Source organism: Rhincodon typus, chromosome 17 (genome assembly GCF_021869965.1).
Source record: "Rhincodon typus isolate 14 chromosome 17, sRhiTyp1.1, whole genome shotgun sequence".
NCBI classification, from domain to species: domain Eukaryota; kingdom Metazoa; phylum Chordata; class Chondrichthyes; order Orectolobiformes; family Rhincodontidae; genus Rhincodon; species Rhincodon typus.
In genome coordinates this window covers 59409000-59421676 of record NC_063348.1, presented here as the reverse complement: position 1 = coordinate 59421676, position 12677 = coordinate 59409000, and the positions used below count along the sequence as shown (strand labels likewise).

The 12677-nt window shown below is 41.1% G+C and overlaps 1 protein-coding gene across 7 annotated transcripts in view; it reads right to left on the bottom strand.

Annotated features, from left to right (window-relative positions):
* ano1a (anoctamin 1, calcium activated chloride channel a) overlaps positions 1-12677 on the bottom strand; it is a 159881-nt gene that overhangs the window by 107203 nt on the left and 40001 nt on the right. For all 7 annotated transcript variants that reach the window (XM_048607149.1, XM_048607145.1, XM_048607143.1 and 4 more), the window contains one exon: positions 7427-7711. In XM_048607149.1, coding sequence (XP_048463106.1) covers positions 7427-7711 — 285 coding nt within the window. The remainder of the gene's footprint in view (positions 1-7426; positions 7712-12677) is intronic.

Here is a 12677-nt window from a genome sequence, read left to right as displayed (position 1 = left end):
CCTCTGATGCTGCTTGGCCTGCTGCGTTCATCCAGCTCTACACCTTGCTATCTCAGATTCTCCAGCATCTGCAGTTCCTACTATCTCTTTATAACAAGGTGGTTCCTTTTGGGCTATAGTTCCCAATGAACTGTATTATGGATCCAACTGCAAGGAGTAACGTTAACATTTCCTGTTTGCAGGAGAGAGACTGGTGCATTTGGAAAACAAAATGTGACTGCTCTCAGTTCAAGGTGGTCATGTTAACTGTGTTAGCCCCATAACCACTCACGGTTGCGCTGAAATGTCAGCGCATCACAGATCTACTTCCAGGGACAGAGGAAGCAAGCCTTTGGCAAACAGAAATCCAACTGTAATGCTTCCAGTGATCATAGGGAAGTTTCAGACCGATTACTATTCAGAAGAACAAAGTCAAGTGTGAAAACGAAGGATGGCTGAAAAAACTACAAAAATACAAGAATAGCTTAAAATGCACTTGGGTGTTGTGACGGTATTACAGCTGAATAAAGGCAACTACAGAGGCATGAGGGAGGAGGTGACCAGAATTGACTGGGAGAGGATCCTAGCAGGAAAGACAGTGAGACAGCATGGCAGGGGTTTCTGGGGGTAATTTGGGAGACGCAGCAAAAATTTATCCCCAGGAAAGAGAAACATGGTACAGGGAGGATGAGGCAACCATGGCTAACAAAGGGAAGTCAGGAACAGCAGGAAAGCAAAAGGGAAAGCATACAATGCAGTGAAGGGCAGTGGGAAACCAGAGGATTGGGAAGCCTGTGAAGACCAGAGGAGAATGAGAAAAGGAACGAGGGAGAAGATTAAATGAGGGTAAGCTAGCCAGTAACATAAAAGAAGATTGCAAGAGTTTTTGTTTTTTTTTTAGAAAAGATATCTAACAGGCAAAAGAGAGGCAAAAAAGTGGACATAGGGTTGCTGGAAAAAGACACTGGAGAAGTAGTAATGGGGAACAAAAATGGCTGAGGAACTGCATAAGTACTTTGCATCAGTCTTCACAGTGGAAGACACGAGTTACATCCCAAAGATTCCAAAGAATCGGGTGGGGGGGTCAGAGCTGAGTATGGTGGCCATCACCAAGGAGAAGGTGCTAGAAAAACAATGACCTGAATGTGGATAAATAACCTGGACCAGATGGACTACACCCCAGAGTTCTAAAGGAGATAGCTGAAGAGATAGTCGAGGCACTAGAGGTGATCTTTCAGGAATCACTAGAGTCAGGGACAGTCCCAGAGGACTAGGGGGCAAAAATAGCTAATGTAACCCCCCCTGTTTAAGTAGTAAGGCAAAAGACAGGAAATTACAGGCCAATTAGCTTGAACTCTGTCGTTGGTATGATTTGAGTCCATTGTGAAGGGTGATATTTCTAAATATTCGGAAGTGCATGGTAAAATAGGGCAAAGTCAATATGGTTTCATCAAGGGGAGGTCATGCCTGACAAGTCTGTTAGAATTCTTTGAGGAGGTAATGAGCAGATTAGACCAAGGAGAGCCAATGGATGTCATCTACTTGGACTTCCAGAAGGCCTTTGACAAAGATGTCGCACAGGAGGCTGCTGAGTAACACAAGGGCTCACAGTGTTAGAGGCAAGGTACTAGCATGGACAGAAGATTGGCTGTCTGGCAGAAAGAGTGGGGTTAAAAGGGCCTTTCTCAGGATGGCAGCAGGTGACAAGTGGTGTTTCACAAGGGTCAGTGTTGGGACCGCAACTTTTCACTTTATACACCAATGATCTAGATAAAAGAACTGAGAGCATTCCAGCTAAGTTTGCAGATAATGCAAAGATAGGTGGAGGGACAGGTTGTATCAAGAAGGCAGGGAGGCTGCAGAAGGATTTGGACAGCTTAGGAGAATGGGCAAAGAAGTGGCTGATTGAATACAATAGGGGAAAGTGTGAGGTCATGCACTTTGACAGGAGCATAGAGGCATAGACTATTTTCTAAATGGGGAGGAAATTCAGAAATCAGAAGTGCAAAGGGACTTGGGAGTCCTAGTCCAGGATTCTCCTAAGATAAAATTGCAGGCTGCATTGGTAGTTAGGAAAGCAAATACAATGTTGGCATTTATTTCGAGAGGACTAGAATATAAAAGCAGGCATGTACTTCTGAGGCTCTAAAAGCTCTGTTCAGACCGCGTGTAGAGTATTGAGCTATTTTGAGCACCATACCTCAGGAAGAATGTATTGACCCTAGAGTGGGTGCAGTGGCGGTTCACAAGAATGATCCCAGGAATGGAAGGCTTGACATACGAGGAACATTGGAGGGCTCTGGGTCTATAAATCAATAGAGTTTAGAAGGAGGAGTTGGACAGAGTGGATGTTGGGAAAATATTTCCATTGGCAGGAGACTAGGCACAGCCTTAGAGTAAAGGGAAGACTGTTTAGAACAGAGATAAGGAGAAATTTCTTCAGCCAGAGAGTGGTGAATCTACAGAATTCGTTGCCACAAAAGGCTGTGGAGGCCAAATCATTCAGTATATTTAAGACCGCGATAGATAGGTTTTGATTGTCAAGGGGATCAAAGGTTACGGGGAGAAAGCAGGAGAAGGAGGTTGAGAAACTGATCAGTCATGATTAAGTGGTGGAGCAGACTTGATGGGCCAAATAGCCTAATTTCTGCTCCTCTATCTTTTGGCTACTGGGTTTTTTTTTCTAGAATTGATACTAGGAATGAGTATAGACAAAATGAGATGTACCTAGCTCTTTAGTTTGGAAACTCAAATAGTGGTGGGTTTTTAAGTCAGACATCCAGTTAACTAAATATTGCCAGTTTTCATTTCCAAGTGGTGCTGTCATTATACCATTGAACCTCCTCCCTTCCATGAGAACGGAGTTAAAGCAGGAGGGTACACAAGAGTTAGGAAAATGAAAGTCAATGTATTAATACAAAGTACCCAGTTCACAATTTACAAGAATCATTTCACTACTAATATTCAAGTATAATTGGGACAGTCAGGAAATACACAGCCAACTACACAATGGCTAATCACTACAAAGACTATAGCTACCAGAATTGCATTCATCACATTGCTACTTAGTGGCTCCTACCAGTTGTGGATCACCATTCAAATCCTGCTGCATGGATTCAGAGCTATTACCTCTTTTCATTACTGGACTGGACTCACAGCTGAGATCATTCTGAGCATCAAGGGAGCAGCAGTAGAGGAATAATATAAGAGAACAAACAATATACCAGACACACAGTGTTTAACCAAGTAAAACAGCAAAGTCAAACATCTCACACACACACACAATAAATAGGTGTAAAAATATCAGCCGAGATTTGATCATCTGTACTCTGTAAACATGTTACAACCAATGCTTTGGGACTCATCCTCCCTTCACTGCAAGGGCAAATAACTACTGTGCCATCTCACCATGAGGATGGCATGGCCTCATTAGATGTTGAAAATTATTTTGTATTATTCTCAACAGTTAAAGCCCAGTTTTACTGACAAAAATTAACCCTGATTAAGAGGCAGAACTTTGCAAAAGGGTGTTCCACATTCTAAGATGAGTTAACTTTCATTGGTTTTATCAGAATGCATAACTTTATCTTCAATTCCTTTAAGCTTGCTTGGCTATTGCCCATCTAACAGCTGGATAAATAAAAAGTCTTATTCAGGGAGTGAACAATATTTCAAAGTACCCCATCACACAGTGCAACTTGGAGGCAATGTGTTCATTAGAAATAAAGGGGTGCTTTTTTAAAATCCCAAAATAAGTTAGCCTCATTTCTCCATAAGATGCTGTGGTAGAAAGGAAGTTCTCACATCCCATCCAGTCAGGTGTTACATATAAGCAGTAAATTCACAGCACACACCACATTTGACAAATGCATTTCATTTAAATTCCTTTTGACAGTGAGGAAAATCATTTTGTATCATCCTGGATGTTAATACATACAAACCCAAAATTGTCTGAATGACAATTAAACTGCAACACATACTGAAGAAACAAATTTAAAAAAGGAGAATTAAATTACATGTGAAGTAACAAAAGAAAACTGCTCAAATTAGATACACAAATAACTTGGCAGATTAAAATCACTTTAGCAAACAGCCATTCACTTAGATGAAATACCTCAACCACATTTCAGCTACACTTGTCAAACAGAGGGCTCCAATAGAATCATAGTAGCTGTCATTTTATACACTGGGTAATAATGAGAGAACTTAAAATATGCCCCACATTGAATAACACATTCTAAATTGACTGAAAATGGTGATGAGTTTGCTTGGGATGCTTTAATTTGAACATCAGTATTAACTGGAAGTATTCAGACTAAGGGTTTTTGACCAGGAGCAATTCCACACAGCCAGCTGTTGGGTTTACACACAGCTCTGGTCAGAATTGTCATGAGATTTTGTTCCACAGGGGCAACTACAAAAGGCAATGAAGAAGCAAAATACAGTCATAACCATCCACTTAAATTTAAAATGATTAAGCATGAAATAAAACACCAAGATTAACAGTTAGATCATTAAAAATCAAATACACAATTAATTGACCTCCTTTAATGAAAATGAGGTGTATTTTTGTAATTGAGTCTGTAACTACATTCCGTGCCAAAATCTTTGCAGTTGTGTTTCCCTGTTTTCCAGTCTGTACCCCTAATCCTGCACTATTTGGGACTCAGGCATTTACTGTTGTCTATTTTGACATTCTCTCTCAACATTCTGCTCTCATTTTCCAAACAGGTCATTACATCTCCCATATTGCACAGTTTCTGTATACTTCCAGTCTCATTAGCCTCTTTCTTTCACTGCCAAACTCCCAACTATCTTAAACGTCTTCTGAAGGCCTGGGACCATAGAAGGGTCAGACCAGCTGGAAGCTACACAGGGGACATTCTTCCATTCAGACAGACAGAAGATCTTTCCAAAGCACAGGGCCCATTCTGTGCTGGCAGGATTTGGGGAGGCCAAGAGGTTGTACTGACCAGGGATTAGAGCTACAGGTGAGTGGGTCGCTTATCATAAAATCCTTACAGTGTGGAAAGAGGCCATTTGGCCCATCAAGCCTGCACAGATTGTCCAAAGGGCATCGCACCAGACCTAGCCACCCACCCAATCCCCATAACCCCACATATACATTGGCTGATCCACCCAGCCTGCATATCCTAGACACTTTGGGCCAATTTAGCATGGCTAATCTACCTAACCTGCACATCTTTGACTAAGGAATACATTTGAGGTAAAAAAAAAATCAAAATTAATGAAACAGAGAAGCAGCATTATCCTATGTATCATTAAAACAGATTTTGTCACATCAACCTTTGATCTATAGATCAATCAGGATGCTTGCTTGCAGAGTAGTGACAAAGAAGAGGGACTACCACCTTAGACTAGGTCTGCGAATTTTACTGTGGAAGGGAAAGTCTGGAATACAGTTTCCCAAACGGATCAAACAGGAGAAAAAAAAAAAATCAAACAGTGGAGTATTCCACATCAGTAGGTATTAGTTTTATTTTGAGTAAGTGAAAGAATGGAAATTCCTTGTCCAATTGTACCTCACACCAGATAATTTAAGATCATATATCATAAACCAGGTTTTGAACAGTAGAAAAGAAACCTTTAAAATTTAAAAATAGGCTTCAAAAGCTTGTACCATAGAACATTACAACGCAGTACAGGCCCTTCGGCCCTCGATGTTGCGCCGACCTGTGAAACCAATCTGAAGCCCATCTAACCTAAACTATTCCATTATCATCCATATGTTTATCCAATGACCATTTAAATGCCCTTAAAGTTGGCGAGTCTACTACTGTTGCAGGCAGGGCATTCCACACCCTTACTACTCTGAGTAATATACAAAAGTCTAAAAAATTACCACATTTTATTTCATATATCCACATGAAAATCAGTCTGGGAGGAGAAATACATACTCATGGTAATGACCATCATCAGCTGGAGCTTCAGGAAAGTCAAGGCAGAGAATGGTGCTGAGGTTACAGGTGGGGGAGCTGTGGGGAGAATCTTCAGTAGAGTGGAAATGCATGTTCCCAAAATATTACTACACACTAAGCCCCTCTCCACCACCCCCTCTAAGCAGAATAAGGCTTTTGACAGCAATGTAAATTGATCACCAGTTAAAGAATTGGATGGCTCCATGAATTGCTACAAACTGCAATAGTAATGTTGGTTAAATAAACAGAGTATGTACAAAGTCAGGACAACTCCGGATGTTGATAGGCAGAGTTCACATGGAGAGATGGTGTCTCTAAAATGGTATTCTACATCAGCATTTAGATAATGGTTTTAACAAGGGGTCCAAACCAATGCAATGCAAGTTGTTTCAGAGTGAAACTGCAGTGTGGCAGATGTTTATGTTAACTGAATGCTGCATCACACCCCCCTAACAATTTATTTCTGTCCATCCTGTTTGGGAGTCCAATGTGAGCCAACACAACACAGAATACATTACAAGCAGCATTAGTGGTTACAGACTTAAGTACAGTGTAAAATTCCTCTTGTTAAACCTATTGCAATTATTTATGAGCACCTAAATTATTTACGCAGTGACAAGGCTCAACTATATCTAGCTCATGGCCTTATGCAATTTAAACATTTATAATAATTGTAACAGTTTAGGGACAAGCATGATGATTTGTGGTCACTCAGGTTGGCAAAAACAAAATAAATTGAATTAGGGTAAAGAGCTGTCCATCTGATGAAAGTATGGACTTGATTGCCTCTGATCCTGATCCAAGTAATTACAATTGGAACATAGCTCAGCTAATAATTAGCTTTGTGAACTATAAGACAGTGACTCAGTTCTATTTTGCATATTCCAGCAGTATTGCTGTATTAGATTGTCACCTTCCTTTTGAGAATCAAAGTGAGCCACAGGCTGGTATTTAAAGATTTTCCACAATAATCAAAGGTTTCCCAAACAATAGTGGGAGAAGTCTACATTTATTATTTCACATCTACATTATCAGAGAGGCTAGACCTGAATGTCACAGCTACCATTAAGCCAATCTTCTTCACATTACACCATTGAGCAGTCAATGGCTGTTAAACTACAGCTCATGGGGAATTTTACTGTGAAGGTGCAGGAGGGGATCAAACCCCATGCTGTTAGCATTGTTTCAATCTACACTGCGTCCAGCCAATTGAGTTAAGTGGCTTCCCCCTAGACACCGCAAAGACAAATATACATCCTCTAACAAACCTAGTCACCTATTTTAAAGTGGGTCAGCACCGAGTCACAGAACTGTTACAGTGCAGGACGCCATTCGGCCAACCTGAACCTGCACCAGCTTGTTAAATGAGCATCATTTGCCATTGCCAGTCTCCAGCCTTTTCCACTAAATCCTTGCATATTATTTTAATGATTAATCATCCAATTCATTCTTGAACATCTCGCTGATCTACAAGATCTTTGCATTGATCTGAAGGAGTGGAATATTACCTCTTCATCGCTTTCCAGTTCCAATCCAGATTCGATAAGGTTTAGTTCAAATTCTTCTCTGCGCATTCTCCTATCATCATCCGGAAATTCCGAGGGCTGGAGAGGGGGCTCTGTTTGATCCTGCTGAGAACTGCTGACTGTGCACTGCTGGCGGGAGCTGAGCCCCTTGCGGTTGGCTTTCTTATACTGATACACCAGTACATAATCCACACGACGTTTCCCATCTTGCAAATACAAACCACTTGGTTTTTTAACATCCTGGTCTGCAGGAACGGTGTTCAAAACCTAAAACAAAACAAAAAGAGGAGAAAGAAGAGACGGAATGTTTTCACGCAGAAGTGTGGCTGTTCAAAGGTTACATTGCTGTTGGCTTAGTGGAGTAGCCAGGCTTCCAGGAGCATTGTCCGAATTGGACTGTTCACATCACTCCATGGTATTGCAATTTCACAACCATTACCATGAACCCCCTGCGGCCAGCACTGAGGACTTGTACTCCTAAAGCTGAAGTTGGGGAACTACATCTCTAGTCCACTGGGTCTTTGACAGCTGTACCTCCAGTTGCCTATAAGTCCTAAGCACAAATTCTAACAATTTGAGTTTATATAGCATCTTAAAGGGAACAGGGTCTGTACAAAACTGATGACTCGAGTCAGATAAAGAGATGGCAGGTCAGATAACTAAACCCTCTTAAATCTCCCTCTTTGATGAAGGGGTGTCTCTTTCTTTAGATGTTAGTTAAAATTTTGACTGAGCTTCAGTCACTTGTCCCAAAAGAAAGGCTCAGCAGGAAATCTGCAGTCCCTCCCTGGTCTGCCTCACTTTCTTTAATCTTTCACAGGATGTGGACGCTGCTGGCTGGGTCAACATTTATTGCCCATCCTTAAATTGCCCTTAACTGAGTGGCTTCTTAGGCCTCTCAGAGAGCACTGATGAGTCAACCACATTGCTGGAATCGAGAGTCACACATTGGCCAGACTAGGTAAAGGCAAAATTTCCATCCACAAAAAAGAAAACTAATGATCAGGATGGGTTTGTATGACAAATCAATAATGGTCTCATGGTATACGCTACCAGTTCTGTGTAGATCCTCAAATTCTAAAATTTTTTAAGGAAAGAATACTATAGCTTAGACATGATATTCAGGTTTTTTTTTAAAAAGCTGTTTTGCTGCTCAGTTCAAATATCTGAAACTGCACCAACAGAAGCAAAATGGGACCAAAGTTTCTATTACATGTGTCATTAATCCATTTTTAAAAATTCATTTGTCGGACGTGGGCATCACTGACTGGCCAGCATTTGTTGCCCGTCCCTAGTTGCCCCTTGAGAAGGTGGTGGTAAGCTGCCTTCTTGAACCACTGCAGTCCACATGCCGAGGGCTCACCCACAATGCCCTTGGGAAAGGAGTTCTAGGATTTTGACCCAATGACTGAAGGAACGGCGATGTATTTCCAAGTCAGAATGGTGAGTGGCTTCGAGGGGAAAATTGCAAGTGGTGGTGTTCCCATTGCACCTGCTGCCCATGGAAGCAGTTGTGGATTTGAAAGGTGCTAAGGATCTTTGGAGAATTTCTAAAGTGTACTGGTGGATAGTAGTAGTAGTGTGTACTGAGCATCATGGTGGAGGGAGTGGATGTGTTACCAAATGGGCTATTTCGTTTTGGATGGCGTCACGCTTGTTGAGGGATGTTTTGCTGGTCAAAGCAAGGATTTCAGTGATGGGTGTAGAAAATCATCACTTCTTGCCCCTCTTTCAAGATCACTCCTAGAAATAAGTAATGTTTGTGACGAAACAGTGCATCAGACACATTTTGAAGCAATCACTTCCATCTTAACTGCCTTAAGTTGTCTAATATATTGTATTTGCCTCTTGCCAACTGCCAACTAATTTATGTTTCTCCTGCAAGATTGTGCTCAATAGGAACAGATTGGAGAATAATCTTATTTTGCAATGCACCTCTACAAGCAGAGAAAAGACTTCACTGACTCATCCAAAGCTCTGTACAGCTCAGCATGGAAATGAAAAGGAAACAGCTTAAAATGAAAGCAAGGCTATTTCCTAAACTTATCTTTTCAAGTTAAGAGCGAAGGCACAAAACGTAACATCAAAAACATTTCTAGGCAACGTAGATTGTGGCTTCAAATAGTCTGGCGATCAACACATTCTTCAAATCCGATCAACCAAATGCTCCATTATTTAGAGAAAGAAAGGTGAACATTTGTGAAAGAGGAAAGACTGGATTGACAGGGCTTGTATTCACTGGAATTTAGAAGAATGGAGGGGGCGCAGATCTCAAGATACAAAATTCTGGTGTGTCTGGACAGGCTACATGTGGGAAGGATGTTCCTAATGCTGGGTTAAGTCACGAACTAGGGGTCACAGTCTAAGAATAAAGGGATAGGCCATTCAGAACTGAGAGGAGGAAGAATTTCTTCAGAGAGTTGTGAACCTGTGGAATTCTCCCCCTCAGGAAGCTGTTGGGGCCAGTTCATTGGATATATTCAAGAGGGAACTGGACATGGCCCTTATGGCTAAAGGGATCAAGGGATAAGAGGAGAGGATGGGAATGGGATATTGAGATTGCATGATCATATTGAATAATGGTGCCAACTCAAAAGGCTGAATTGCCTATTCCTGCCCTTATGTTCTGTGTTTCGGTGTTCACAAGGGAGGTAATGAACATTAAGATTCCTAGAGAGTACAGGATGAAAGCAGCTTCTATTTTTCATTACATAGTTTTGCTGCACCTTAAAATTTCAGATTTGTTTGATCTCAAAAAACCAATGAAACCAATAATCGTAACTAAAACAGATACATTCGTGTTAAAAACAACTAACATAAGTGCGACAGCTGAAGATTTAGAAAGGATAGATTTTCTGGATTTATTTTTAAAAAAAAAATCTGATGAACTATGAGGGGAGGGGAAAAAAGTGAGGGAGTCTATAGAGAACATTTGTCATGTAGAAAGGCTCTGGGATTACATGAACTGTCCTTGCAACCTGGATTAACGTCCAGCATTAATACCATTAGGCTATCACTTGCCCCTTTTCCAATACACCTCTTTCTGTTTATATCTGTGACCTGAAACCCAAGTGTATCAGTTTAAACTGCCAAGCTGGAGGTGGTGAAGTGTAGAACTTGGATGTCACTGCCAGGATTTACAAAAGGTAATTGACAGGGTTTAAAATAATGGACTGATTAGTGGCAATACATAATGTAGAACAGTGCATTATAATCACTATGGGGAAATCAAAAAGGCACCTGAAAACCAGGAGCACAGCAATTATCAAAGAAAACCTTGGAAAGATCTCATGGTGTTACCTGATGTAATGCTGTTTCGGTCTAAATTATAAAATGGGAAAAAAAACTCAAAGCAGAAGAGGTGTTTGTATATTCTGTTCTCAAAGAGAGGAAAACAGATTTTAGTTTATAAACCCAGTGTTTCCTGTAATTTGCATGGCCACTCGAAGGGTCCATGTATCTATCAGCACAACCAACACATCGACTTTGAGCAGAAACCGCTGCCAACACCAACCTTTGAGCAGAAAGAATAATTAGAGGGAAAGTAGGATTACACCTTAGTGAAGTTAGACTTTATTCTCTCCCAAACAAAAAAGCGACAGAGTGAGAGAATGAGCAAGAAAGGGCGGGAGAAGCCACCAAATGGGGATTGGGGTGCGGGAAAGGTCCAAAACAGCTGAGGTGCTATTGGTATTAGCAGTCTCCGAGCAACCAGGGCTGCAGAGATGTTGTGAGCTCCTTAGAAGTCCAGAGGCAGAGGCCGTGGGGGTTTTACAGAGGAAGATATCTTAAGATTGTTGAAGACGTGAGCTCAGAAACCCATGTTAAGTCAGTGAGATGAATTAGTAGTTTGCTTTTTTAGGGCCTGGATAGAGACATTATCTGGAGAAATCATATTTTAACGTGCAAACATTTTGCAGAAAGGAAAACAATTACAACTGAATGAGTAGTTTTGGTGTGAAGACAGGGTGACTCTTCATTGAGGTTCAAGTGTTGTGAGGCTGTTGCTGGGATGAATCTTTAATTGTGATGTTTGTAATAAAATTGCTCCAATAGTTATTGCCTAGCGTAATACACTTTGCAGCCAGAGACTTACGTTCTTTGCTAAAACTATTTTGGCAGCCTCTTGTGAATATTTGCCAGTGACTGACCACCATGGGAAACTATAAGAAAAATTAATTCAATGGTCTATCAAGCCATGTTTCACTCTGGAATCTGACTTGTCCATCAGGTGGAATCATAATACTGTAAGCAAGTTTAAATCCACAGAGACCACACTAATGCAGTACAGTGCCTTACCACACCAGTACAGTAAATATTTAGGAGGCACAAGGGTGCCACTTAGGCCCTGGAGGTAACACAGAGCACAGCAATAAGCTGATCCTGGGACAAGAAGGAACAGCTTTGGAAACATGCTTTGATAAGCTACAATTTTTCCGAGTGAATTATGGGGCAAGTTCAAAAGGCTGAATGGCCTATTCCTGCTTCTAATTCATATGTTTGCAGCTTTTAAACTAAAGAAAACTTGAATACCTTAAGAGTTGATCAATATATTTAATAGAATATTAAAAAAAGTATCTAGGCAGATTAAAAGGGTACAGTTTCAAGGTTGTGAATAGCAAACTCAATACATGAATTGGAAAGTATTCCTGAACTGGAGAAGCTGGTTTCCAACATGGACGGGTGAGAGCAGTTCATTGACTTCAGTTGGAGAAACAGGTAGCTCTGCATTGGAAAATTGGCAAGTCTGTTGCATGGAGATGTCAAGTCGCAATTGGAGAGGGGTCAAGTGTGCTAAAAGACACTCCGGCCTCTTGGGGAACCTTATTCCCTTCTGGTTCGGATTGAAACACAGATTGTCAACAGCTGAAAAGACACTGTGCTGACAAACTAGCTCTGCTGCTCTCTTTCTTTAAATACTTTGGGCAATGTAAACCCAAGCCATTGGTTGGGTTCATGTTCCCATTTTGGCACAGATGTCAATAAGATGCAATTACAGTACCTGATGTAACACCAGGGCAAAGTAAAATAAGATTTTTCGATTTAGATTTCAAGATTTTCTCTTCCTGAAACAGTGAAGCAGAGTTCTTGAACATTTTAAGGCAGAGGTGGATAGACTTTTTAAAGTAAAGGGGTGAAAAGTGGTCAGGAGCACAGATTTCGGGTCACCATCAGATCAACTACGATTGTATTGAAGGGCAGAGCTGGCTCGGGGTGGGGTGGGGAGAGGGGG